The 27396-nt window shown below is 64.8% G+C and overlaps 3 protein-coding genes and 1 long non-coding RNA gene across 8 annotated transcripts; 2 read left to right on the forward strand and 2 right to left on the reverse strand.

Annotated features, from left to right (window-relative positions):
* Positions 1–4790: 4790 nt before the first annotated feature.
* On the forward strand, positions 4791–8873 carry GCGR (glucagon receptor). Of its 2 annotated transcripts, XM_039226216.1 has the most exons (13): positions 4791–5092; positions 5194–5296; positions 5845–5952; positions 6025–6146; positions 6233–6339; positions 6421–6577; positions 6666–6825; positions 6901–6961; positions 7244–7313; positions 7543–7631; positions 7755–7893; positions 7967–8008; positions 8355–8668. In XM_039226216.1, the coding sequence occupies exons 1-13, from the start codon at positions 5033–5035 to the stop codon at positions 8583–8585; spliced, it is 1449 nt and encodes a 482-aa protein (XP_039082147.1). In that variant the 5' UTR covers positions 4791–5032; the 3' UTR covers positions 8586–8668. The 2 variants fall into 2 exon arrangements, with proteins under 2 accessions (XP_039082147.1, XP_039082146.1); XM_039226215.1 differs by lacking the exon at positions 7755–7893 and having other exon boundaries at positions 4800–5092; positions 8355–8873.
* A 4843-nt stretch (positions 8874–13716) lies between these two features.
* On the reverse strand, positions 13717–21747 carry MCRIP1 (MAPK regulated corepressor interacting protein 1). 4 transcript variants are annotated; one of them, XM_039226555.1, is made up of 5 exons: positions 21686–21747; positions 15846–15901; positions 15621–15739; positions 14917–15018; positions 13717–14729 (listed from the first exon to the last, which is right to left on the reverse strand). In XM_039226555.1, exons 2-5 carry the CDS (start codon positions 15851–15853, stop codon positions 14665–14667), a joined length of 294 nt encoding a protein of 97 aa, XP_039082486.1. In that variant the 5' UTR covers positions 15854–15901; positions 21686–21747; the 3' UTR covers positions 13717–14664. The 4 variants fall into 4 exon arrangements, with proteins under 4 accessions (XP_039082486.1, XP_039082489.1, XP_039082487.1 ...); XM_039226558.1 differs by lacking the exon at positions 21686–21747 and adding an exon at positions 21526–21615; XM_039226556.1 differs by lacking the exon at positions 21686–21747 and adding an exon at positions 21500–21606.
* A 247-nt stretch (positions 21748–21994) lies between these two features.
* Positions 21995–26073, forward strand: LOC120228276. The gene is made up of 3 exons (XR_005527448.1): positions 21995–22050; positions 22386–22480; positions 25883–26073. It is a non-coding gene; the product is annotated as an uncharacterized LOC120228276 (long non-coding RNA).
* On the reverse strand, positions 22361–23489 carry PPP1R27 (protein phosphatase 1 regulatory subunit 27). The gene is made up of 3 exons (XM_039226571.1): positions 23300–23489; positions 23064–23214; positions 22361–22484 (listed from the first exon to the last, which is right to left on the reverse strand). Exons 1-3 carry the CDS (start codon positions 23487–23489, stop codon positions 22361–22363), a joined length of 465 nt encoding a protein of 154 aa, XP_039082502.1.
* Positions 26074–27396: the final 1323 nt, after the last annotated feature.

The raw sequence follows: 27396 nt of genomic DNA on the forward strand, positions 1-27396 counted from the left end.
CAGCAGCTGGGCACAGAGATGCGCGAGAGACCAGCTACCTGTGGCTCCGCGGGCCCAGCTTTAGATCTGCTCTGGCCGCAGGAGGGGCGCAGCGTGGCCCGCAGGTTCCAGTGCCCCCTGAAACAGAAGTGCAGTGGAGAGAAGGGTCCCAAAGACAGAGGACGGCATCTAAAACAGGAGCCGGGCCAGGGAGGGCGTGCTGGGTGACAGCGGATGGCCCGACAGGGGTTGACAGTGGAGAGGAGGCCCAGACGGATTCCAGAGAGACACAGGAGAACGGAGATCTGCTGATGGACAGGAGGCCTTGGGACACAGCCAGGTGTCCAGAAGCGGGTGGGTGGAGGAAGTGCCTCTGGGAGATGGGGGTTTGGGGGAGGGCCCCAGCGGGGGGGGGGGTGCTGAGCACCTGGAGGCCCAGGTGGACTGGGGAGCTGTGGGAAGGAGAGTGAGAGAGCAGGGGAGTGCAGAGGATGAGGTGGGAGTGCCACCCTGGAAGCCACAGACATGAGAGAATGTTCTAGAAGGAGGACAGGACGGTTAGGGTCCCAGGATGTTGAAAGGGCAGGAAAGAGGAGGCCCCAAAGTGTTCACGGGGTCTGGTGACCCTGAACTCACTGGAAGCCTAGCAGGGGCTGGGGGGATTCAGGCTTTACACTCAGGGGGGTGGGCGGGGGAAATGGGGGAGGAGAGGGCACCCTCAGGAGGGTGAGTGAGGGCAGAAGTCTGAGGGGGAGGGGGTGTCCCACCTGGCTCCACTGAGCAGCAGCCCCCGCAGGAGTCGGGTTGGCGGACTGCCAGTGAGCCGAGCTGGAGGGGCCCTGAGAGCCCAGGTCAAGGGGACACCCAAGGGGCCGCCCTGCCCCCACCCAGCCGGCCTGGCCCGGGGCGCACTCGGAGGAAGTGTCCCCCAGGGCCGCGGTGGGGGTAAGTGGAGTCCAGTCCCTGAGCAAGTCAGCGCGGCACCCGGGAAAGGAGCGGGGGGCACGGGCGGGGCGGGGCGGGGCCGGAGGAGGGGACGTCGAGTCACAGCCCCCCCCCCCCGCGTCTCCTGGGCCCGGGGATGGCGCAGGCCCGTCGTCACCCAGCCTCTGCCGGCCAGTCCCAGGGGTGGGGGTCCGCGGGGTAGCCATGCGCAGGCAGGGGACCGGGCGCGTCCCGAGGCCGGAGGCGGGGGCGGGGGCGGGCGCCAAGGAGGGGGCGGGCGGGACCCTCCGTGCCGCCCCCTCCCCCCACCCCGCCCCCCGCGGGGCCGCTCCCGCCCCCGCCCCTCCGCCTCCGCCGCCGCCGCCGCCGCCACCCAGCGTCGCCGCCGCCGGAAAGTTTGCGCGCGGCTGGCGCGGGAGCGGAGCCGGCGCCGACCGAGAGCGCGGAGGGCAGCGAGGAGCGGGATCCGGAGCGGGATCCGGAGCGGCACACGGTGAGCACCCGGCCCGGAGGGGACGCCCCGGAGCCGACCCGGCCGGGGGGCTGCGGAGTAGGCAGCTGGCGGGGACCCCTGTCTTGGGACGGGCGGTCTCAGGGCCCCGCGGTGTCGCCGTCCTCACCCGGTGACACCTCCGTCCGGATCCGATTCGCCCTTCCAGCCCAGATGGGTCAACCAGGTCCCGCACCGTCGGGCAGTCTGGGGTCTCTTCCCTGGGGCGGCAGCCGGGGTTGCGAGGTGGCCCCGGCTGCTGAGCCCTGCCCCGCGCCGGGTCAGCTCTCCGCTCCCACCAGCTCCGCCGTTGGCCGCCCCCCAGGGGCTCCCCAGAGACCCCCGGCCTGAGCAGCCCTGCTTCCCGATTTGGCTCCAGCTCCCCAGGACTCCCTCAGCATCATCCCGTCTACCTGCCGGGCCCCAGGAGGGGGCGAGGGGCACCAGGACCCCACCACGCCCATTCCTCCGTGGGGCCCACACTTGTCACTTTGACCCCCAGCGGCGGCCAGTCGCTGTCCTCTGCTCGGCGCCGCTGCCACCACCCCAGGACCCCACCCCTTGCCCACTTCCAGGCCTGGGGGTGTCTGTCCCCACCCTGAACCGACTGACCCCTGACGTCTGGGCACCCGCATGATCAGGGGTCTGGCCCTGGCTGTGTCCGGGTCCTTCTGTGCTGGGGACGAGGGGACGAGCTGGGGAAGTGAACCCTGGCGGGCATCCAGCTCTGCCCCGCCCCTCAGGGGTGGGGAGGACACAGGACTCAGGCTTTGTCAACAGCCGGTGGCCCCTGATCCTGCCCTGGGGCCATGACCTTCCAGCTACTTGCTCTGGTTTCACAAAAACACTCCCCCCTCACCTTCCACCTCATACCCTTCTGAGGCTGGGAATCCTCAAACCCGCCCATTTGGATTAGGGGACAAATGGGGGTGGGGGTGACCAGTGCCGCCTCGCCGGTTCCATGGGCCATCGCCCCATCTGGGGGCCCCTCCTCCGGCTCCAGCCTGGGAGTGCGTCAGCTGGTGGGATGGCGGCCGGGCCCTGAGCACCCAGGAGTGGTGCCTTCGGCCAGGCTTGGGGCAGGGCGCCCCCGGCAGGCAGGCGGAGGGCGAGGGGAGCATCCAAGGGGGGAGGGAGAGGGCTGGGAAGGGGGACTGGAGGGGAGCTGGGGCCTGGGGAAAGACCTCCCGAGAGGCCCCTGACTCTGACTATCCACTTGAGCCCCTGCCCACATCTCCAGCACTGGGCTGACGTTTGTGCAGGGGCAGTAGGGAGGAGGGTCGGGTCCCCAGAGGCCGTGCCCCACCCCCACTGGCTCAGGCTCGGGTAATAAGGTGGAAAAGAGCGAGCTCTGGGGCTGCGGCCAATGGGAGGCTGGGGGGCCCCGGAGCTGCACCTCTGCTTCTGAGCACCTCATCATCTCGGCTTCAGCCGCCATCCGATTCAGCAAATATTTATCCCGGGGCTGGGTTTCTGTGCTCCCCCTCGGTGGGGGGGCGGGGGCTGGGCGCGGTCATCCGTGTGGCAAAGCTCATTTACTCTTCAAGATGAGGAAGCAGGGATCCCCACTTTACAAATGGGGAAACTGAGCCTCTGAGAAGTTAAATTCTTTGCCTTTGGTCCCAGGGTCAGAACGGGGCTGGCATGTGATGTGCCCGCCCTTGTGGGGCCGGCCTCACGTCTGGGGGCTGAGAGTGGGGGGCCTGAGCCCCTCAGCCTTGAGCTGCCGAAAGTCAGCAAGGTGAGCTCCCCCTTTCCGGCCTGTTAGTGAGGGGCCTCCGGGCCTGCCCGGCCGCCACCCCCAGCTGTGGTGTGAGCGACTGGCTGGCCCTGCAGCTCTGCCGCCCCATCCCTAGCTGCGGGCAGTGTCCTTCCCCCCATGCCCCCTCCCTACCTGCAGCTCCGCTGGGCGCTGGGCCCCAGCCAGCCCTTGCCTCCCCCTCCTTGCCTCTCAGGCCACCCCTGCACCGCTGAGCCTGCCACCCGGCCCTCCCCTCCCGCCTGCTCCTCACCCTCCAGCTCAGGGGGGCGGGGCGGCAGACCGTGCTGGCCGGTCAGCATCAGGAGCCAAGGGCCCCTGGGCGGCCCCCGGGGCTGGGGATACCTGAACTCCCCTCGTTCTCCATCTGCCGCTTTCTTTGCCAAAAGAGTCCTCCGTGCTGCGGCTCCTCCACTTCTGAGCCCTCAGCTTGCGTGTCCCCTCACCGGGCTCGGAGCCGGGACCAGGGGCCGTCGGGTGAGGCTTCCACCGGGCCGGGCCTGCACCCGTGATCAGGGGCTGGGTCAGGAACCCCACGTCGGTGCCCATCCTGCATCACTGAGCTCTCACGCCACGTGGTGATGTCTCAGGGTCCCCTCAGGGGTGAGGGTGAATCTCAGGGGAGCCTTAGGTTGCGCTGGCCCCGCAAGGGCCCAGCTGGACCCTGATAAGAGGAGGCTGAAACCTTCCACCTGCCTGCACCCCGTCCCGCCCCCCCTTCCCCCGGCCGTTCACTGTCTTCCAGCCAACTGGTTGTCTATCTGTCCGCCCATCCATCCGTCACTTGCTCACTCCTTGCCAGGGTGCCCAGAGAAGGGCCCATCCAGAGCCCTGGAGCATGCAAGTCACTCCCACACTCAGGCCTTCAGGGGCCCCTCCCTCCTGCCCTCCTGGGATTCAGTCAGAGCAGAAGACGTCTCTGGAAGCGAAGAAAGGAGAACTGATCTGCTGCCGCAGATCTCCGCTCAGACTCAGGCCGGGCCCGGGGCGCCCCTGCCGGCACCCCCAGGGCAGGGGGCCCGAGCCTGGGTGCCTGGCAGCCAGCGTTAATCACCCCAAAGGCACGTGCCGCCAGCCACCTGCACGATGTGCCCCACGGGACCCGGAAAGCCAGGCCTGATCCTCGGGTGGGGCCGAGAGGGCACACCTGGACCCCCAGTCCCGGGAAGAGGGCATGTGTGTGACGGGACCATCCTAGGCATGTGCCCGGCACCCCTGGACCCCAGACGAGGCCGGGAGCTGGCCGGGGCCATCTTGATAACCCCAGCGCCGTGATGGATGGCCCTGGCACCCCGCCCCAGCCTGGCAAGCCGCCTTTCCCAGGGGCTAAGAATAGGTGGGGAGGATGGCGAGAGCCGAAGGGAGGAGGGGGAGCTAGGGGCGCTGCTTCAAGCTGCTTTGCTGCCAGGCAGGATGGTGGCCGCCACCGGCACGGGGCGGGGGGGCGGGGAGGCCGCGGGGCTCCGGGGCTGTCAGAGCTGCAAGACGGAGCCACCAGCCGTGGGAAACCCAGCTCCACCCGGGGGAGACGGCACAGCCTCCACAACCCGGGGCAGCGCCTCCTGGCACAGGGCCGGACCCCGACCCCGTCGTTGGCAAAGAGCGACTTCTTATGGCATCTTCTCCCTCCCAGCCCCCACCTCGCCAGTAGGACCGGAGGCTCAGAGGGGCGGCTTCAGGGAAGCAGGAAAGCCTGCCGGTCCGGCAGAGCCCAGCTGGCTCTCCTCACCCGGTGGGGGTCCCTCCGCAGGCCCCGCCGCTGCCCCTGCACAGCCCCGGAGGCGCGTGCGTGCCCAGGAGGACCCCTTGGCCTCGGCGGTGTCGTCCCAGCCAGATGTGGGGGGCGGCCGCTCAGAGGCATGCCCCCCGCCCGACCACGCCGCCGCCACCTCCTCCTGCTGCTGCTGCTGGCCTGTCAGGTGAGCGCCGCCAGGGGCCCCGCCAGCCTCCCCGCGCTCACGCCCACCGCCTGCCTCCCCCTGACGCAGCCCGTCCCCTGTCCCCTCGCCCCCCTGCCCAGCCACAGGTCCCCCTCGCCCAGGTGATGGACTTCCTGTTTGAGAAGTGGAAGCTGTACGGCGACCAGTGTCTCTACAACCTGAGCCTGCTGCCCCCCCCCACCGGTGAGCCCCCAGCCTCTCACCACGTCCCGTCCCCCCACCCCCTGTTTACAGGGGAGCCTCAGAAAGGCCAGTCAGCGACTTACCCAAGGCCACACACCAGGAAGGAAAAGAGCTGGCCCAGAACCGGGGGCTGCGCAGCGCCCCTCACCCCCGTCGCTGGTCCCAGGGCTCACGTCTTTACCCCGTGGAGCCTCAGGCCCGGCGGGTGGACGGCGTGGCGGGCGAGGCCCGGGCACAGGGGCAGATGGGCCGCCGCGCAGACGGCCCAGGCGGGCACGGGGTGCACAAGTTCGAGGGTCACTTGGCGTGGAGCGAGACATCAGGGCGGGCGGAGCTGCCCGGAGCCCGGGAGCCACTGTCCGGCGGAGGGAGAGGGCCCGTGCCGGGCAGAGCAGAGGAGGGCGTGCGAGCCACAGAGTCGGTGCGGCCCCCAGAGAGGGAGGCACCGCAAGGGGGGCGTTGGGAGTGTGTGCGGGGAGGTAGCCGGGGTGGGGGTGGGGGTGGGGGGGCGTCTGAGACTCAGTCCCCGCCCCCGCCCTGCCTTGCAGAGCTGGTCTGTAATAGGACCTTCGATAAGTACTCCTGCTGGCCAGACACCCCTCCCAACACCACGGCCAGCACCTCCTGCCCCTGGTACCTGCCCTGGCACCACAAAGGTAACCGCGGGGGGGAGGCGGGCTTGGCCTGGGGGGCCCGGGCCGGGCGCTGACCTGCCCCTGCCCCTCCAGTGCAGCACCGCCTCGTCTTCAAGAAGTGTGGGCCCGACGGGCAGTGGGTGCGCGGGCCCCGGGGGCAGCCGTGGCGAAATGCTTCTCAGTGCCAGATGGACGACGAGGAGATTGAGGTCCAGGTCGGCCCGCGGCGCGGGGACGGCAGGGGCGGCGGGGGGCGGGGCGCGGTGGCACCCCATCCCTGACCGGCCCCCACGCTTTGCAGAAGGACGTGGCCAAGATGTACAGCAGCTTCCAGGTGATGTACACGGTCGGGTACTCTCTCTCCCTGGGGGCCCTGCTCCTGGCCCTCGCCACCCTGCTGGGCCTCAGGTACACCCGCCCACCCTGCGCGCCCCCCCCCCCCGAGGCAGGGCGGGGCGGCAGGTGCGCATCGACTCACTGTCCCCGCAGGAAGCTGCACTGCACGCGAAACTACATCCACGCGAACCTGTTCGCGTCCTTCGTGCTCAAGGCCAGTTCCGTGCTGGTCATCGACACGCTGCTCAAGACCCGCTACAGCCAGAAGATCGGTGACGACCTCAGCGTGAGCCTCTGGCTGAGTGACGGGGTGAGCACCCAGCCCCGGCCTCCGGGCCTCCCAGCCCCCGGGCGGCGGGCGGCCGCGGGACCGGCGCTCACGCTGCCCCTGCGGCCAGGCGGTGGCCGGCTGCCGGGTGGCCGCGGTGTTCATGCAGTACGGCGTCGTGGCCAACTACTGCTGGCTGCTGGCGGAGGGCGTGTACCTGTACAGCCTGCTGGGCCTCGCCGCCTTCCCGGACAGGAGCTGCTTCGCCCTCTACCTGGGCATCGGCTGGGGTGAGTGGGCTGGGGCGGGGCGGAGCGGAGCCGGCTGGCCGGGGCTGCGGGACCACAGCTGCCCCCTCCCCGCAGGCGCCCCCGTGCTCTTCGTCGTCCCCTGGGCAGTGGTCAAGTGTCTGTTCGAGAACGTCCAGTGAGTGTGGGCCGGCCTGAGGAGAGGTGCGGGGGTGGCGGGGGGCTCGGCTCTCCTGGCCCCCAGGGTGCTGGGCTGGGTGTGCGGGCAGTGGCTGGATGGCACTGGGGGGGGGTCTCGAGGCAGGGGTAGGGACGGGGGTGGGGGCTGGGGGGAAGCAGCCTGCCCAAGGGTGAGGGTCATCTATGACGGTCTCCCTCCCTCCCCCGAGGCACTACTGAGACCCCCACGGGCGGGGGCGGGGGAGGCGCAGGCGGGACGCGGACCGGCTCCGCCTTGCAGGTGCTGGACTAGCAACGGCAACATGGGCTTCTGGTGGATCCTGCGCTTCCCTGTCTTCCTGGCAACCCTGGTGAGGACGCGAGGCGCCACGGGGAGGGCAGAGGCTGGCCGCGCTCGGCCCGGCCTCTCCTGTGCCGGCCTGGGGGCCCGAGGAGGCAGCCAGCAGTCCTGGCGGACAGGGAGGGAGGCCCTGGCCCTCAGCTGGGGCGCTGGCCGGGCACCCACCGGCGCCAGGCCCAGCCACAGGAGGGCCAGGTGGGGGCGCAGGGGCTGCCCTGAGCTCTGCCGTCCACACACAGATCAACTTCTTCATCTTCATCCGCGTCCTTCTCATCCTCGTGGCCAAACTGCGAGCCCGCCAGATGCGCTACACTGACTACAAGTTCCGGTGGGTGCGGGGCGCTTACAGACCCAGAGACCGGCAGGGACCGGGGGAGGGGGGAGCGGGGGGGCGGGGAACAGGTCCCCCGCGGGCAGGGCTGGGGCCGGCGGCTCAGGCTCCCTTCCGCAGGCTGGCGAAGTCCACGCTGACCCTCATCCCCTTGCTGGGGGTCCACGAAGTGGTGTTTGCCTTCGTGACCGACGAGCACGCCCAGGGGACCCTGCGCTCCGCCAAGCTCTTCTTCGACCTCTTCCTCAGCTCTTTCCAGGTGCCGGCCCTGTCCTGCAGCCGCCTGGCCCCCTCCTGGCCCAGGTGCGGCCCTGACTGCCTTCTCTCTCCAGGGCTTGCTGGTGGCTGTTCTGTACTGTTTCCTCAACAAGGAGGTAGGTGGGGAGGTCTGGGGCCAGGCCTGCGGTTGGGGTCGGAGGGGAGCATAGGTGCCCTGGCCTCACCCATGCAGGGGGGTGGGGCACTCGTGTCCATCTGCGTGGTCACGCTCACCACGATGCCGAGTGCTGGCCCCAAGACGGCCAGCCTTAGCCTGGCGCTCATGCTGTGCACGGTGAAGCGGGGGGCCAGGAATCGGAAGACCCCAGGGTCCCGTGGTGGTGCAGCCTGCCTTGCTCTACACCCAGGGCACCCAGCAGTCCTTCAAGGCTGGGAAGTTGGGGGTCCTGGGGGGGGTGGGACTGGCCTAACCTGCCCCGCCCCCGCCCACCCCCCCCCCAGGTGCAGTCGGAGCTGCTGCGGCGCTGGCACCGCTGGCACGTGGGCAACTCGCTGCGGGCGCAGCGCCACGTGCGCGGGCCCTCGGCCTCAGCCCGGCCCGGGGGCGGCCCCCCCGGCGAGAAGCCACTGCTCTCCAGGGGCGGAGGCGGCAGCAACGGGGCCAGCCAGGACCCCTCTGCAGAGACCTGCCTGGTCAGCAGCCTCCCTGGGGCAGTTGAGAGCCCCTTCTAAAGGCCCCTGGGGCCCCGGTGGAGACCGGAGTCGGGCGCCAAGAGAGGGCACCTGCTGGACAACCCAGAACCCAGGCCGGAGGGGCAGGAGCCAGACAGTGGCCCCACCGCCCCCCTGCCCCCCAGTGTCCTGGTCTGAGGAGTGGGGCCTCCCTTCTACACGCCTGCCCTGTGCTGCAGAGTGGGGGGCGGGGTCCGAGGGGAAGCTGCTCTGTGAGTGCCTTGCAGGTGTCCCTGGTGCTTAGGGACGTGTCTCCTCCAACAATAAAGAGTCTGAGCAGCGGCTGCACCCCGTGGAGAGCTGGGCTGAAAGAGGGCTGGGCCGGGCCCCGGGCCTCCCCATGGAAGGGAGCAGCCTTGGACGGGGCCTGCAGCTGGTGTGCTGCCTCTGGGAGCCCCCCATTTTGCCGATAACTTGGAGCTGGAACCCCTCGTGGGGCGGGGGGGTCCCAAAGCATGAGCAGTGGCTGACAGCGCTCCTCCCCATCCCCGCTGGAGCAGTGTCTGGCCACCCTCCCATGCTGGTTTAGGTGGGGCTCACCCACACCCTGGGCCAGAGTGGATGGTCCCTTCGTTTTGGCTCCCAAACCCCAGATGGTCACATCTGCCAGCAGAGGGATGCGAAGGGGCAGGTGATGGCTGAGGAAGGTCGGCAGGCACCACGCTCCTTCCGTGAACCCCATGCGAATACTTCTGGTTCTTTCCTGGAGCCAGGGCTGAGCTCAGGCCCGATAGGGGCATCAGCAGACAATCCAGGACTGAATATCTTCTACTGGCCTCTACTCAGTCCCGGCTCTGGCCACACCAATTCACAGACCATATAGCAGACGAAGCGGGAAGGAACAGCTCGTGCCCCCCCCCCGCCCCCCAAATTGAAATGGTAGGAGTGATGGCAGTGGCGCCATTTTCCCAAGACCTCTGCGCAGTCCCGAGATGTTCGTTTAGCAAAGAGGCCCGATCCACACCACTCAAGCGTGTGGAAGGGCAGGCAGCCGTGGGCAGCAAGGACACTTCCCACGGCATGATGAGTGGGCACCTGCTTGGCGGGCAGCAAGGGCTGGTGTTCACCAGGGAAGAGTGGAGGCTCAGGAAGACCCAGGCAGTGCACTTAGGCGGGGAACCCAGTTGCTTGGGGATGCGCCCTAAGGTGCAGGCTGCCATCTTGGGGATAGTGTGCGTGATGCAAGGGGCGGGGGCAGGGGCAGGGGCCGGAGCCGGTGTGGGGACTGTGGTCACCCCTCCAAGTGCCTGCGCGGCCAGTGCTGTGACACCGGCGTGGAGGTGTCAGAGGAGGAAGGAGCCAGAGGAACAGAGCACAAGCTAGACCAGCCTGCCGGGTGTCCCTGCTTCAAGGACCTGGGAGGTGACCACTGGGCGCTGGGGTGTGGGGTGCCCACAGCCCCCACAGGCCACGTGGGCTGGAGCTGCTCAGGCAGAGCCAGGCTAATTGGAGAAAATGAGAGGACAGAAGGCCTCTCAGGAAAGGTAAATAAAATTACTCACCCGCCAGGCACTGGGGCCCTCCTGAGGGGGCCTTCACCCTGTGCCGCCCACGCCCACTGCAGGCCCGGATGTGGCAGGGAGTGAAGTGAGGAGGGGTGGCCAGGGAGGGGCTGGAGACTAGTTAGGGGAGACTGAGCTCTTGCGTGACCGAGGTGGGTCGCCAGCGTCACTGCGATTGACGGGAGTCTGCAGAGCAGACTGTACCTCTATAGGACTGGTGGGCAGTGCCAGTCATGCAGCTGGAAGACTGAGGGCCTTGACGTAGAGGCTTCAGGCTACCTCTTGTGCCAGAACCTCCCAAGCCCCTGCCCACAGGCCACCCCTACCAGCCAGCCCTGGATGCCTGGAAGCCTGTGTGGGCACAAGGACAGCCTAAGTTCTCCTTCACGCCAGCTGAGCTCAGGGGTGGTGACTGCCTTGGGGAGTATGCCACTCACCTAGTGGCCCCTGACAGCCCCCCCCATCCTGACTCCCTCTGCCCTTATCCTCCTTCACCCTTGTCCCTGTCCCCAAGGGAACTGGAGCAGACCGGTAGAGCCGAGGGTGGAGGCAGAGGTCTGGCAGGGGCTGGACTTGCCCAGCCAATAAACACTGGCTCTGACCAGGCAGCTGTGCAAGTAGGGAGGAGGGGGGTGGTTTGAGAAACCCGCTTTCTCATAGCCCAGCAACCCCACATCTCTCTGCCCAGGAGAATGAACACTCCAGGCCCTCTGCCTTCCTCACCTCTACTACAGTCCTTCACCTCAGGCCTTTCCCCCCAGAGAATACATGGGTACTGTCTTGCATGTGTGCACATGCATATGTGTGTACATACATGCTACTAAAATGAGTGTGAAGAACCAGAAAGAGGAAAACCTGGACTACAATAAACAGGGATCAAACCTAAGAGAGTTGAGGGGTCATTCCCCAGAATGGCAGCTGTCTAGCAGGCTGAATGCATCACTAGAGGCAGGGGGCTTCAAGCAGGGCAGAAAGCTCCAGGAGAGACACCCTCAAGAGGACCAAAGTAACTAAACAAACCGAGGGGAAATTTGGATGACATGGTGGAGAGTTCAGGACTTAACTAGTGTTAGTACATAGAAAATTAGGCAAATGAAAAAGGAAGGCAATTAATAACTTCAAGGAAAACAAAAAGTTGGGCAGAACAGAAAAACTTTCACAACTTACCACATGGTTCAGCTCCGAATACAAATATAGTCACCATAATATAATCAACACTGATGTAACCAAAGTTAGGGGAGAAAAAAAACCGTCTAGGAAGAATGGTGGACGGGAAGAGCATATGTATGTAGCAGTAGCGTGGGGAAGAGGAGAATGAGATCGGAAAATCAAGAAGGAACAGCGTATATATGCTATTTAGAAATAGAAATACAAATCAAAGAATCAGCTGAAGATCTGAAAAAGGTTGCTTGTGGGTGGGGGGAGAGTGGGGAGAAGACAGGGCTGCTGGCCCACTCTGAGCTGCCTTCATCTCTTCCTGGATGTCTTGGCCACCCTCAGCCCCAGGTCCTCCCCGTGCTTGCTCTTTCTCTGACCTCATTTTCCACCGCTCAGTCCCTTTTCCTGCTTCCTCCTCCCCTGCCTGACAGCGCCACCCAAGGATCAGGCCACCATCCTCCCTTCTTCAATCTGTGAAAACTTATCTTTCTAGATGGTTCCCAATTTTATCTCCAGCCCCTGTGGCTCTCCCATATCCACACTTTGGACCCATCTTCCTACTTAACACCTCAAATCCCACAATCCACCTAGAGCTCCTCACCGGCTCACCCCCACCCCCAGCTTCCTCTTTCTCGAGTTCACTGAGGTAGCCCTAATGGGTCTACTTCTACCCTGAATCTGCCTACAACCCGGTCTCAACATTAGCAGCCAGAGTGATCATATTACATCCAAGGTCTCTTCCTATGAATCCCATCAGGCCTTTATATCTCACTTCAGTTTACGGAAATGCGGGGGACAGAGGAGCCCAATAACAGAAGGATGTGACTGGGCAAATCCAAAATGTGGGAGACTCCACTCTGAAGCACCCAAGGGTCTTCAATACCGTAATGGGGCAGGGCAGCTCTAAGACTCAGGGGACGTGTCACGCAGAAGCAGCTGATGCACTTTGCCTTCCCACCCTGAGTTCAAAACCCACTGAAAACGTTTTTAGATAAGGGAAATGTGGACTGGGTATTAAATATTTGGGAATTCTTTTTCATGCTCAATACACATGAACATGCTCAGTATTTACTAAATTAAAATTTTGACAAAAACTAAAGGCCTAAAATGTGGATAAGGTCAGTATCTTATAGGAGGCCACCATTTCATTTGTGAACATAGGGTAATAAAACTTGCCCCACAGAGTTGTCAAGATAGAATGAGACGGCGCTGTGCACATGTGCAGCATAGAACGTGGAGAAACGGATGCAGCCCTCGCCCACCACGCTGCCCGCTGCCTCGCTGTTGAGAGGTGAGGCGTCCCCAGCCACTGGCAGGCAGCCACACAGCGCCGCTGAAGACCCCCAGTGCTTGGACGGGGAGGTGGCAGCACAGCTGGGGCTGGGCTCAGACCATAGGACCCATGCCCATCAGGGAGCTGGGCCAGGCCAACAGGGAGGACTTCCGCCCAACCACCACCTCCCACGAGCTAGCACCCCTCCACCCCATGTCTGCCCCTTCCCCCTGGTCCCCAAGACCCCCTTTATGATCACAGAGTCCTCACCCATGAGTCATAATCTCCAAATGGGGTATCTGGACCTCAAGTTAGGGAAAGGGCGGCTCCACACCTGACCAGTATGCCTCCTCCGACCCCCACCCATCCCCTGCCCCCAGAGCCTCCACCTCCAGTGTCGCCGTCGGAACCCCACCCACCCTCCTAGCACATTCCCCCCTTCCAGGTGTTCTTGGCAGAGACCGCAGGCTGAGGGCCTCCATTTCACAGAAAACCTAAGTGGGCAGGGACATGGAGAGTAAAAAGGCTCTGAGGGGTGTCCTGTGGTGGGGTGTACCGGTCCCCCACACGCAGTGGTGGGGTGTACAGGTCCGCGGATATCACCACTAGTGCAAGAAGCCGGGGAAGGTAGCTGTGGGCATTCAAGCCCTCAGCAAAACACCCCACAGGTCCCCAGGGAGCAAACAAGGCCACGTGGTTAGAGACTTGGCTCAGGGCCCGGCACTAGCCAGCGCCCACTGGCAGCGAGCCAAGGCGGCTGTTTATTGCATGACCTGTCCTTCCTGTGCCCCTTCCCTGGGGAGCCCTCCCTCCTCCGCCGGGGAAGATGCCTCCTGGAGCCACCTGTGGGGCCCCAGAATACTCTTCCAGGAAACAGTGTTCCCAAAATAAATTCCGGTTTGGCGTATCTGGGCCTGGCCTGCCAGGGCTTTCCAGGTTTGAAGGTCAAGTGCGCTTGGGTCTCTCTCAGGGCTCAATGGCCATCTCTTCATCTGAAGGGCAGCGAAGCCACTCCCCTCCAGGGTCCAGCAGGTGGGCTCAGGGCTGCAGAGGGCCTGCGGCGCCCCCACCCGTAAGAGAATGGTCCCCTGAAGAATGTAGGAGAGCCACCGCAGCCTCTCTCCCCCACAACTCCCCACGCCCACCTCCCACTGGCCCCCGTGAGACCTGAACCCCCCACAAGAACCCAGGGAGCAGATGGAATTTCTGGATTCGGGCGCCTGGACCATGACCTTGGATCTCCAGCCCTGTGTGGACGGCTGGGGCAGGGGCCTGACAGACCAAGGGGCCGACCCAGCGCCACCCACCTTTATTCACTGGCCCTTGGGCTTCAGTCACAGACACTTGGCTTTTGGAGAGCACAGGAGGAAAGGGGGGCCCTGGTGGCCATCCCAGCGCACAGCACAGGGCCAGGGTCAGCCTCATGGCCCTGCCCGAGGCGGCTGCTGTGGCCACAGGGCCGCAGACAACAAGGGACTAGGCCTGGTTGCCCAGGACCCCTTTTGAGCGGGTGCCCGGCAACACCCCAGGCCCACACAGCTGGTGCCATCCCGAAGCTGATGCAGGGAAGGAAAGGGCCGGACTGGAGAGCGGGGTGGAGACTTAGACGCTCCCCGCCACGTCCAGGCCAGAGAAGCAGCAGGACTTGGTAGGGAATACACAGCAGGTATGGCAGGGCCACCCACGTCCTGCCTCCGGGCCACCTCTGGGATAAGCCCAGCCCAGGACCACCAGCCTGGGAGACAGCAGACGCCCCCTTGGTCTCCCTCGTGGCCTTGGAAGTGGCCACGGGGGTGGGGGGTGGGGGGCCATGGGAGGTGATGGGAAGTGGAGGGGAGTCAGAGTCAAGGCCCCGGGGTGGGGTGGGGGCGGGCAGAGCCAGGCAGCTCTGAAGAGACCACTACGGGGAGAGCAGGGGCTGGCAGGGCCCAGAGCCCCCCCCGGGGACAGGGGCAGCTTGCGAGCCCCTGAGAGGAAAGGAGGGGGCTCAGGGAGGAAGGGCAGGCCTTGGCCACCAATCACGCCCGTCCTGGTGCTGGGGTTGACGGCCCCCTGGGCGCACGGCCCCTCCCCTTCCCGGGAGACCAACACGGGGCAGCACCCGGGTCTCCCAGAGGCGAGGGGGGGGGGGGGACACCGGCACGCTTCAGGACTTCTTGGCGTCAGGCGTGTTCCGGCGCTTCAGGTCACTCAGGTCGATGGGCTTGAAGGCTGTCAGGGGACAGAGTGGTCGGTGGTGGCACGGGAGACCGGGCCCCTGTCCCGCGCCTGCTTCTGGAAGCCCTGGGACCGGGTGCGCTCTGCCAAACTGTGTTGCAAGTAGGTAGCCTCCTTGCCCCCCCGCCCCACCCCTGCGCCCTGGCACGGCCCCTCCCTCCCGAGGCAGCTCCCCACTCACTCTTCAGACTGGGGTTAGGGACCTTCTCCACGTATTCCTCCACCAGGCCCCGCTCGCTGCCGGACATCTGGCTCCGCAGGTCTCGCTCCACCCCCTGCCAGGCTGCAAAGGGCAGGGGCGGCGTCAGCGTGCAGGCCCCTGCTCGGTGCCCTCACCCCTCCCAGCCCTCGGAGCTCCACCCCCGCCGCCGTTTCACAGCTGGCGGCCCCCAACCCGCCCCTGACCCGAGGCTGCCCTCAGAGCACCCCCACCCTGCCGCCGCCTCCCGGACCGGCCCCTCCGGCAGGCCACCCCCTCGTCCGCCTGGTGACCAGGGCCGCAGTCACAGGGACACACCTGACCTGCCAGCCCTCCGTCCTCCACCAGGCTCCCCACCTCTCCCACCTCCTGGCACACTCGTCACGGGCACGTGGGTGCACACGTGCTCAGACACCCCAGCCACACTCACTGACGCTCCTGGAACTGGGGGGCGCGCCGTCTGCCCGTCTTCCTCAACGGTCCCCTGTCCTCGAGGAAACCTGACCGGCTCCCAACGCGGCCTTTTCCCAGAGCTGCCCGCCTCCATGTCGAGGCCCGGGTCTCCTCACCAGCCAAGCCCCCAGTCACCCCAGCTGCTGGGCCCCTGAAGGCCGCGGGAGAGCCCGCACCCCGGGATGGCAGGAGGGGGGCTCCAGAGAGCTCCTGGCTGGGGGTGTCCCACGTACCTTCGTAAATGAAGCGCACATTCTCCTCATGGGCTGGGGTAAAGATCTCACTGCTGCTGGGGGGCGAGCGGGGGCTACTGTTCCTCTTGCCGTTGTAGACGACTCTGGAGACAGGGGAACTGGGGGGGCCCAGCATGTGAGGAAGGGCTGGGGGCAGAGTAGGGCCCGTCCCCCGCCCCCACCCCACCCCACCCCAGGTGAGGCCGCTCCACTGCCAAGACCCACCTGGTCATCGCGGGGGTGTCTGGTCCTCACACTCCGCTGCCGGGTCCCCTCGGCCTCTAAAAGAGAAGCCCAGACCCCAGAGGAGGGACAGTCACCCTCTCCACGGGCGCTCCAGAGTGGGGAGGGGTGTGGGACAGGCGCACCTCCTCCCTCAAGCTGCCGACAAATCGCCATGGGCTCACGCCATGGGGGCGCCTCACGGCTGGGGCGCAGCCCCGATGTGGGCAGAGTCAAGCACGTGGAGGCTGAGGGCCAGCAGGTGCACGTGTGCTCAGAGCAGCCTGGGTTCTGGGCAGACCCCGGCACCCGGACCACCGCTCCCCGGGAGTCCTCCCGACCCCCCACTCAGGCAGCCGGGGACGGCACCGGCAGGAGAGCCCAGGGTCCCGGGACACCTCTCAGGGAAGCGTGCGCCTGCGGGAAAGGGCTGCCACCGCCCTGGCGCACCCTGACTCCACCCTCACCGCCTGCAGGGCCCGGGTGCGGTTTCCACGGAGCCCGGTTCCCATCTGTGCAGGGACGTGCTTCCTCACAGTGAGGAGCCCGGTGGAGCCGGAGGCCCAGTGGACGCAGGGAACATGCCCAGCTTCCTGGTCCCAGAGGCCAGGGCACAAGCGAACCGGGGCCCTGCACACGGAACCCCACAGGGAAGGGGGCCCAAGGAAAGGCGTGAGCCTGGAAGCAGCAGCTGGGCCAGAACCGGGGACTGAGACCCCGGGGTGCCGCCTGGTCACAGCCTCTCTCTCGGCTGATTTTATAGCCCTGAGTGGGGGCTATTTGGGGGCTCACTCTCAAACCAGCCTGCTGGACAGGCCTCCGCTCCGGCCGACGGCACAGCGCAGGCCGGGATGCTGCCTACTGCCCACACGGGCCGGCGCCAGGCCTGGCCTCGGCACAGGATGACCCCAGGGGCCGGGGGCAGACGGAGGGGGCCTTGAACACAAGAGCCCCCGGGCCTGGAGCCCCAGCACGGCTGCGGACCCTCCCAGAGGGGTGGATGGGTGGGACGCTGCGGGGGCCTGCTCTCCGGTTCACTCAGCCGTCTCGCAAATGTTGAGGCACTTACACACCCACACAGGCAAACACAAGCCCAGACACCCAGGCAAGAATGACAAAACAGCACGGAACCCGCTTCCTGGAGGGCCCATGGAGCCCTGTGCCCCCCTCACCAGGTGACTTCTTTCCTTCTTGGACTCAGGGGTCTCACTGCCCTGGTCCCCGCTCCCGGCTGTCAGCCCCCCGAACACCAGAGCAGCGCGGGAGGCCTCTCTGGCCTAAGGGCGCCCCGGGACACTCAACCCCAGGCGCTGTCAGCAGTGGGACCCGGCGGGGAAGCTCCGGCCCCGCCACAAGATGCAGGGGGCAGGAGGACCGGCCCCGAAGGCCACTACCCAGGGCACCGCCTTCCCAGCCTCCTCTGGCTGCGGCCTCTGGGCGCCACTTAGTCTTTCAGGGCCCCCTATTCACCCTCCCAGGCTAACTCAGGCGCTCGCCCCCCGCCCGGCTCTGGTAGCGCTGCCTGCTCGCACGTGCCCTAATGGGGTTCTCTGGCCGCCTCACCTGCCCCCCTGTATCTACGGACCTAAGGCCTAACCTGGGCCGGCCCCGCAGTAGCCGGCCTGCTGTGCCTGAGACCCGAGGTCTAGACCCACAAAGCGCTCGGTCCCGACACCGGGGACGCAGCCCCACTGCCCGCCCGGCTTCCTGACCAACACAGGAGCAGGATGGGTCGCATCAGGTCCGTGTCCCAGGCCCATGCATCCCGCCTGTGAGGACTTCCTGCTTCAGCTGAGCGGGTTTCTGTTACCCGGACAGACAGGACTGCTCAGACATTCAGCAGGCTCCCACCCCCTGGGGACCTGAAGAACAAGTCTAAAATGACACTTAAAGGAGCCGCCTTCTGCCTCCCTTTGCAGCAGAAAGTCACACCCCACCGGGCTGACTGCCACAGCCCAGGTCCTACCAACCTTTCTTCCCCGAAACCTGTGGATCCTCCCACCCCCTCCAGAGCTCAGCTTCGGGCCCTGGGCCGTCACCACCAAGACCCTGCCCTGGCCCCATCCCCACCTAGACCCTGCCACCCGGCAAGACCCGGGGGCACGGGGAGGCCTCTCCCGGACAGAGACCTGGAGACGGGACAGCGACCTGCCACTCACTCGCCCTCATCGCCTCCTCCGGTGACCGGGCCTCCACTCCTGACCCCAAAGAAAGTTTCCATTAAAAGAACCCGTGAGAATGGACACCCTGAGAGCCATCTAAACCCACTACGTCCCTGAGGCGAGGGCCACGCGGCCACTGGAGGCGCACAGCAGCAACCCTAGGGCCGCCACCGCACAAGGTGCTGTGTGTCCGGCACGTTCCTGCCACTCGACAGGACACAGGCGGGAGCGCAAGAGCGGACACAGCAAGAGCGGGCCGCTGGGGGCCCCGAGGACGAGCACAAGTCGCTGACCCTTCCGGAAGGGCTGAGGACGCGCCTGGGGACCCGGGCCTGCTGGGAGCCCGGCCACAGAGGCTCAGACGGGAGAAAGGGACAGCGGGGGGACTTGTAAAGGGCCGGCTGGAGGCGAGTACGACCCGGACCGAAGTGACCACTGGGCCAGCATGACAAAATCTCCACCGACCTCAGCAGGAATGGTCTCAGCGGAGCAAAGGGAGGAAGGGGGCAGTCGGCCACGGCTGCCTGCCCATGAGGACTGGCCACGAAGCCGCGCTGACCACGGGGCATGTCCAACGAAGCAGACGGAAACCTGAGTGTGTTTACCGCCAGGGGAAAGTGCTGAGCAGGGCCACCAAAGGGGCAGGCGTGGAGGGGCCAGGTGCCCAGAGCCCTGAGGATGGTGCCACAGGCCTGGGGAAGTGCCACGGACACCTACAAGACAGGTCAAGCCATGGAGGACCATGGAGCCTCAAGTCTGGCGGGACGGAGACCTGGTGCTCAGGGGAGGGGCAGAGGCAGCGGCCCCGCGAGAGGGCAGGTCACGCACCCTAGTCACAGAGCCCTCGGCCTTCACCACTTCCCAACCACCTCCTTCTCTCCCCTCACGTGCTTTCCCCGTCTGCTCACAAGGACCACGGGGCACGATTATCTCCCCAGCTCTGGACCTCAAAGTCTCGTCATATATACTGCATTCCATCAATTCCAAGATCCCTTTTCACATTTTAATGGCCCATTTTAATGGCTGGCACGCTGATGTCTGCCAGTGTCCTCTGGTCTTGGTAAGTGAGATATAAGGGGCAGCTCAGTCACTAGTGTCTCAGATCTAATGACACGATGACAGTCCCCCCCCCATCAGTGAGCCCAGGGACATCCTTCCCAGAGCCTCTGACCAAGATCTTGTACTTGGCCCCATCCCCACCTGGGCCGTGCCATCAGGCAAAACTCGGGGGGCAGTGGGAGGCCTCTCCTGCGGCTTTCCTGGAGACCGAAGGGAAAGGGACCTGCCACTCAGGCACCCTCATCACCTCCCCCCTCCCCCAACTACCACGCCCCTCACGGGACAGCCCCCTGTACCACTCTCCCCTCCCTTGTCCTAACTCCCCTCCCTGCATGACCTGGGCCTTCTAAAGCCACGAAGCCCTCAGTCTGGCCCCAGTCTATTTCTTCAGGTGTCACTGACTGCTGGGCTCCAGCCCACCCCCCACACAGCCAGCGCCGTCACCGCAGAGAACCATGTGCTAATCCCCCCTTTGTGCGCCTTGACTCCTGTCCAAGGCTGTCTAGCCCACGGCCCCCAGGGGCTGCGTGCTGGGCACGCGGCAGGGTCCAGAGCCGTTCCGTAGCTGGTGCTCACCCAGCCCCGCTCTGCTGCCTCCGGGGAAACCCCTTCCCTCTCTGGACCTCAGAGAACTCATCTCAGCCGAAGCAGCCCCCGAGATGGCTCGCTAGGTCCTTCTGCTTGACGGCGACCCCAGCACAATCATGCGGAGCCACCACCCCAAACGAGACCTCTGTGCCTCTTTGTCCAACAGGACCGCAGACGGGACTGTCCTAGGAAGAACGTGCTAACCGGGCACTCCGGGGGTGGAAGGGCCACCGCCGACCACGGAGCACGACTCTGGACAGTGCTGGACGCCCCAAACGCAGAGCCACCCATTCAGAGGAAGGCAGAGGCCCAGGAAAGTCCGGGACGAGGGCAAGGCCGCGGAACTGCCGGCCACACGGGTACAGCAGCCCGGCAGCCGGCAACACAGGGTCTGAACCCCAAGGAGCCCCCAGCCTCGGAGCCTCCAGCGCAGCAGACAGGCCCAGGCCCAGACAGCTCAACCGACCCGAGCACCCCAGAGCCCACCACTGCCCTTGCCTGCGCCCCCACCAGGTTCCCGGGACACCCCCGATGACAACCCCTCCCTCAGAGACAAGGAGGAGGTCTTCGCGGCCGGAGCGGTTCTGTACCTTGCTCTTCCATGGGGACCAAGGACATCAGAGACCTCCTGGGGGAAGGCAGGGCACAGGGCGAGACCCGAAGCCCAGCCTCTGGCCACCCAGTCTCAAATCCTCCCCCCCCCACAGCCATACGCTTTAGGACAGGAAGGAAGATGCTACTCTGGCGTCTAGAAAAGTGGCCATGAGCATTCCGGAATCAGAATCCGTGATGCAAATAGTGGTCATTCCTTTAGAATTTCTGACATTAAATGGTTCTTAGATCCCAGTTTCCCATCATATCCTGTGTCTCTGGGGTCCTCAACCGTTTCAGCCACTAAGACTTCTCGAAAATTATGTTACCCCAGCAGGGGCCTGAATACCGCTGTACTCCATGCCCAACAGGGGCCTTCCTTTGAAGACCCCTCAGGCAAAGGCCCGAAGCACTGCACCACCCCCACCCCTTCTTTCCTGGCTGAGGGCAGCAGGCCCCACCCCAAGCAACAGGCCTGAGCGTGTGTCCCCCCTACCACGTCACCCGGAAACCTCAGCTCACCCCAAATCAAGCCCAAGCCCGGCTTCCTCTCCTCCCCACTCCCACTCCTCTCTTAGAGCTCTCTACCCAGGACTCCCTCACTGCTCGCCACCGCCACCCGAGGGCCTCTGCCCAAGGTGTCCCCTCTGCCCAACACGGTCCTCCTCATCCCTGGGACTCAGCTACCAGGTGGCCTTTTCTTGGAAGTCTCCCCGGGGGCTGGGCGGAGGACACAACTTTTGCACCTCCGTGTCACCTGATGTTTGTGACAGCCCGGGTTGCTTTCGAAATTAGGAATACGACCTACACACGACTTCCACCCCATCCAGCCCTCGGTCCACCACCGACGCTGGGATCCCCCTACGGCGGAGCCAGGCCCTGCAGCCCAGGCCGCTGCCTGAGGGCGGGGCGGGCGCAGGCCCACCTTCCCCGGTTCCCACCCCGCAGCGGGCGCTGCACCGCCCGGCCCGCGGAGGCCGGGGCTGTGGGAAGGGCTGGATAACGGGAAGCAGGGAAAACCGCGGGGGGCCTGGCCAGCTGCGTTCCCAGAGCCAAGAGCGCCCTCAGGAATGCTCCCTTCGGAAAAGGGGGAAGGCAGGACGTCTGTCAACCTGGGCGGCGGCGGCGGCTTCAGAGGATGGAAAGGGCGGGCCCCTCGCCGCCCCTTCCGAGCCCATCTCCCCCGGGGGGATCCAGGCGCCGCGTCCCGGGACAGGTGCCGACCGGCCCCGCCACGTCCCCACGCCCCCTCCTCACCGCACCGCCCGCGGCGGGATGCGCACCCCCCAACAGGCCCAGGGACTCGGGCGCGGCGGACGGAGCGGGGCGCCCGGTCCCGGCCCTCCGCGACCCCGCCCGGGCCCTCCTCTCGCCAGCCGCCGAGCCAGGGCGGGTCCCGGCCGCGCCCGCCCCGCCCCGCCTCCGCCCCCGCCCCCGCCTCACCTCGCCCGCTCGGCCACCGCCGCCGCCGCCAGCTGGGGCCCGGCCGGAAGTGACGCCACCGCCGCGCGCGCAGGCGCAGGCCGGGGGGCGGAGCGCGAAGGGCATGTGACCGGCGCGCGCGCCCGGGGCTGCGGGGCGGGGCTTCTGGGGGCGGGGCTTCTGGGGGCGGGGCCAGAGACCCGGGACTGCGGTGCCGGGTCGCCGGGCTCTGCGGGTCCGGGGTCGGGAGGGTACAGGGGGAGCGGCGGGAGTGGGCGCTGCGGAGCCGAGGGGGGCGGAGCTGAGGGGTGGGGACGGCGGGTCGGAGACCTGAGACCCGGGAGCCCCGAGACTGGCTCTCTGCCCTGGCGCCGCCTGCTGCACCTGTAAGCCTGGCACTGGGATGGCAGGGCCCGCTGACCACCGGAAGCGGGAGAACTGGGACGGCCCCGTGCCCAGGAATCAGGCTACCACCAGGGGCTGGGGAATGACATTTATTGAAAAAGTAAAAAGTGTCACAATAAAAAATTCACCTGGAGAAAAAGCCAGGCCAGAAGTGTGGGGGTGGGGGTTGTGCCCAGGTACGGGGTCCTGGCCAGCTGGCGGCCCTACGGTGGGGCAAGTCCTAGTACTTGGGGGAGGTGGGCACCCAACTGCTCCCCGGAGGGCCAGAGCCCTGGCAGGGCAGGGCTGGGCTCAGTCCACCCGCGTCCCCCGGAAGAGCTCTACCAGGTCCTTGAAGTCTGGGTCGATGAGGTCGGAGGGCAGGTCTCCATCGTCGTTGGCCGCGTCTCTGTCCGCCCCCAGGGAGATGAGGTACCTGGGGTGCAAAGACTGTGGTGGGTGGGGAGGCGGCCTGCAGGATGCTCACCCCAGCCCCCCGGGCAGCAGGCTGGAGTCCTGGGGTGCATCTTTTTAAAAAGTGTTTCCAGGGGCGCCTGGGTGGCTTAGTCGGTTAAGCGTCCGACTTTCACTTGGGTCATGATCTCGCGGTTCGTGGGTTCGGGCCCCGCGTCGGGCTCTGTGCTGACTGCCAGCTCAGAGCCTGGAGCCTGTTTCAGTCTGTGTCTCCCTCTCTCTCTGACCCTCCCCTGCTCACGCTGTCTCTCTCTCTCTCTCCTAGAAATAAATAAAACATTAAAAAAATAAATAAATAAATAAAAAATAAATAAATAAAAAGTGTTTCCAGGAAGTGTGAAGAGGAGGAAACTTTACTCTCCAGAGGCAGTGGCTGACTTTTCCAGTTTGCTCTAGGGAAGGCCACAGGGCAGGGAGGAGATTCTAGACACTCTTAGGGCTCTTGGCTTTACTACCAGGGCCACCTTTCCAGGGAACCGTATCCTGGAGGCCGCCTGAGGCCAGAGCAGTTGGGATGAAGGCCCTGGCCCGGCCCGCTCACCTGGCTATGTCCGGGTACCCGTCGCTGCAGGCGATGTGCAGGGGCGTCCACCCAGTCTCGTCTCGCTGGTGAATGTCAGCTCCGTACTTGACCAGCAGCTTCACGCACTCCAGGTTTCCAGAGAGCACCGCTTCGTGCAGGGCCGCCAGGCCTGGGCAGAGCAGGGCAGGAGGGGTCAAGGCTGAGGCCTTCCCCCAACACCCCACAGACCCTCGGCTGGCCCCACAGGCACTCACCTGAGGGGTGGATGGTGTCCAGGGTGACTTTCCGCGCCCGGATGAAGCGCCCCACCTGCTCCAGGTCACCCTGGCGGATGTGGTCTAAGAACAGGACGTCGTTAGGGAAGCGCACGCTGCGATCGGCCAGCATCCGCCGGCGCCGGCGCCGCGGGCTGTATCTGGCGTAGCGGCTGGTCCTGCTGGGCATCCCGGGGGCTGTGGCGGGTCCACCTTGCGGGGACCCTACTGCTCGAGGGAGGGACGTGTCCGGCCCGGATCAGACAACGCATACAGGTTCTTCCCACGCCACTGCCGCGCCTGTGCTGCCCTGCGATGAGGCTGTGCCCCTCTTATATAGGGCCCGCAGTGCTATATAAAGCTGCGCAGTCATGCTCACACCGGGAGGGGCTGAAACAGAGCAGCTCTGTCCTGCGCACAGGATCATGTTTAGTGGCTCATCTTTCAGCCCACCTGTCGCTGTGCCCCGGCCAAAGGGGTCAGATCCTTCCTGGCCACTGCTGTCTGCCCCACAGCTGGGTCTAGAAGGTGCCTTACAGAGGGCAAGAGAAGGTACTAGAAGGACAGGACCCGTAAGGAAGGCAAGCGGGTGCCAAGGTCATGGAGAGGGCCCAGGCGTCTACCACAGTCCTGGGAACTCAGGGAAAAGGGCACGAGGTCTGGTGGGGGCGGTGACCTCCACCTCCTGGAAAGCCAGGGGGCTGCCCACATCAGAGGAAGCACAGGGTCCCGACCGCGCCTGCGCGGGTCCAGCCCTACCCATCTCCCTCCCAGCCACTCTTCACCTCCCAGCTGGGCCTGCACCACCCTGCCCTCCGCCTGTGAAACTTCCCAGATGCCCCTGCTTGCACCGGCCCCTCCCACTCTGCCCGTCAGCTGGCCCTCCCCGATACGCCCTTATTTCCCTCTAGCCCCATGTCCCCCACCCCCAGTGCCCCTGGTACTAACAGCCAAGGACACACATGCTCACACTTGAGGGAGCACTCAGTCTGCTCCTCATGGAAAGGCCATCACAGCCCGGGGACGTACGCACTCTGCCTGGCCCAAGCTTCCCCGTAAGAGCCTAACCCCGGGGGAAGATGCATCGAAGACGCCTGGCAGGCTGGGCCAGCGCCAGCCGTCTTCACCGCACCAGCCAATGTCCAGAGGTGGCCTAGACTGCGGTGGGGAGAAGAGCCCGTGGAAATGAGCCTGCCCGGAGCTCCGCAGGAGCGGAGCAGGGCCAGGAGCATGCTTGAGGGGTCGGCGGGGGCAGCGCCCGTGGCACGTGCTGTTGGCTGGCTGGTGTGTTTGGGCTGCTGTGACAAAGTACCAGACTAGGGGCTTAAACAGGCTTTATTTCCGGGGCACCTGTGTGGCTCAGCCTGTTAACTGTTTGACTTTGGCTCAGGTCGTGATCTCATGGACACGGTGAGTTCGAGCCCCACATCCGGCTCTGTGCTGTGACAGCTCAGAGCCCAGAGCCTGCTGCGGATTCTGTGTCTCCGTCTCTTGCTCTGCTCTGTCTCTCGAAAATAAATAAACATTGAAAAAACAAACAAAACTTTATTTCCTCACGACTTTAGAGGCCTGAAGTCCAAGCTGCAGGCGTCCGCAGGATTGGTTCTGCCCTGAGGGAGAACCGGGCCCACCTCCTGGCCGCTGGTGTCCGTCTGTTCTCTGGCTTGTAGACACGTCAGCCCGTCTCTGCCTTCGTGTTCACATGGCCTTGTCCCTGTGTGTGTCTGTGTCCAAATTTCCCCTTTTAAAAAAAATTGTTTATTTTTTTGAGACAGAGACAGCGTGAGCAGGGGAGGGTCAGAGAGAGAGGGAGACCCAGAATCCAAAACAGGCTCCAGGCTCTGAGCTGTCAGCACAGAGCCCGACGCGGGGCTCGAACCCACAAACCGTGAGATCATGACCTGGCCTGAGCCAAAGTCGGACGCTTAACCGACTGAGCCACCCAGACGCCCCTCAAATTTCCCCTTTTTATAAGGACACCTATCATTGGATTAGGGACCACCCTGCTCTAGTGTGACCTCATCTTGACTGATCACGTCTGTGACAACCCATCACATTCTGAGGTCCTGAGGGTTAGCGCTTCAACATGGGAGTATTGGAGAGATGCAGTTCAAGCCATGACATTGGCGAGAAGCCCCCGGGGAGGGGGGGGGGTCCCTGGAGTCCTGAATAAGGACAGAACCGAGATCGACTGGCACTCTTCTTGGGGTGGGGCCGGCCGCCTGGTCACCAGCGGCCTTGCATCACCAGGCTGGTCTGGATCCAGCAAAACCAAATCAACAAATGTATTTAACACTCTCTAGGTGCAAAGCCTTGGGGCCAAATGCTGTGGAGAAGTGGGGCACCGCCTAAGACAGACTCCCCGCCCTGACGAGGTTTTCTTGGCTGGTTTCGGAGCCCCCACCTGCTGGCCGGGCCTGGTCCCCAGGGCACCCTCCTCCTAGGCGGGGCCTCGCAGGGGTCCCAGTGCAGGGCTGGTGCCTGGGGTTCCTGCACTTCAGGACTCAGAGGATGATGCTGGGTGATCTTAACTCTTGGTCACTTGGGAGGAGTCAGTGTACTTTTTTTCTGGCGTGTTTACAGGAGAAAGCACTTTCCTTTGATGTGAAGATTGCCTATTCTGGTGTTGTGGAAAGTTCTGTCTGCCCTCCCTGCTCAGGGGATCAAATGAAAGAACCCTGGATGAAGATGCCACCCAGGGCCCTTCCCGAGTGGCCAGGCCTCGGGCTAGACACAGACCAGCGCAAGCCTGTCGGCAAGCCCATCCTACTGAGGTGAGCTGAGAGCTTGGGGGCGGGGGGGGGGGGGGGGTTGGCTTTGGGGTTTTTTTCTTTCTTTTTTTTTTAATGTTTACTTATTTTTGAGAGAGACATAGAGAAAGTGTGTGAGCAGGGGGAGGGCAGAGAGAGAGGGAGACACAGAATCGGAAACAGGCTCCAGGCTCCGAGCTGTCAGCAAAGAGCCTGATGTGGAATTCGAACTCAGAAACCGTGAGATCGTGACCTGAGCTGAAGTTGGACGCTTAACCGGGCACCCCAGGCTTTTGGGTTTCAACTTGGGTCAGAGAAGGGACTGGTGCCGAAAGATCCCCCCTCCCCCCGCCCGCAGTCACAACAGACCCCCTGAAAGGTATTTAATGTGCTGTTAATTGTAACCTGGGCCTGGAAACTGTCCTCTAGACCATGGGCCTGGCCTGAAGCATCTCACTTTGGAAACCTTTTGTCAGAAGCCATCTGTGGGGGCGCCTGGGTGGCTCAGTCAGTTAAGCATCAGACTTTGGCTTAGGTGATGATCTTGTGGTTCATGGGTTCGAGCCCCACGTCTGGCTGTGTGCTGACAGCTCAGAGCCTGGAGCCTGCTTTGGATTCTGTGTCTCCCTCTCTCTCTCTCTGCCCCTCCCCTGCTCACACTCTCTCGCTATCAAATATAAATAAACATTAAAAAAAAAATGTTTAAAAAGAAGCCAACTGTGAGCGTCTCACCTGAGAATGTTGGCTGGCAAACCCTAACGTTTGTGGAACTACATCCGAACCGAACCTGAATTCGTGTGGCTTTGTTCCTGAGGCCCGTGGGAGCCCGCGATCCCATTTGTAAGACGGTGGGTCTCTGCCTCCTACAGAAACAAGCAAGCTAAAACGTTCAGTGCAAAAAGCCCACTCTGAAAAATCCGAGGGGCGCGACTATGATGCTTTTGTGCCCAGCAGGAAGCAGGAGCCCGAGAGCCCACGGGGGACTGGCTCAGGGCCCGCCTGCCCCTGTCGCTGCTGGCAGCCTCTGGGCCTGGGGACGGGGGTGGCGCCTCTGGTGAATTCCTCCGGCAGTAACTTCCTGCCACCTGGAGAGAGAAGAGGGGGGCGGGGGGGGGGGAAGAGAGGGAGGTGGGGACGCCCGGGCTGCTAAGCCTTAACTGACCACCCTGCGCCTGCCAAGTTGCCTGCTAATCCACCGGCCCTGCCAGGTTTTGGACTCCGCCCCACAGCGTCCCAGCAAACCCAGGCCCTGGAATGTGCTAATCAGCTGCCTCTGCAAAAGGGGAAAGGTATGGGTGACTCACTGCCTCTCCCAGGAGCACATGACCCCGGTGCCCGCTCCCAGCT

Source organism: Hyaena hyaena, unplaced genomic scaffold (genome assembly GCF_003009895.1).
Source record: "Hyaena hyaena isolate Hyena2069 unplaced genomic scaffold, ASM300989v1 scaffold_21, whole genome shotgun sequence".
NCBI lineage: Eukaryota > Metazoa > Chordata > Mammalia > Carnivora > Hyaenidae > Hyaena > Hyaena hyaena.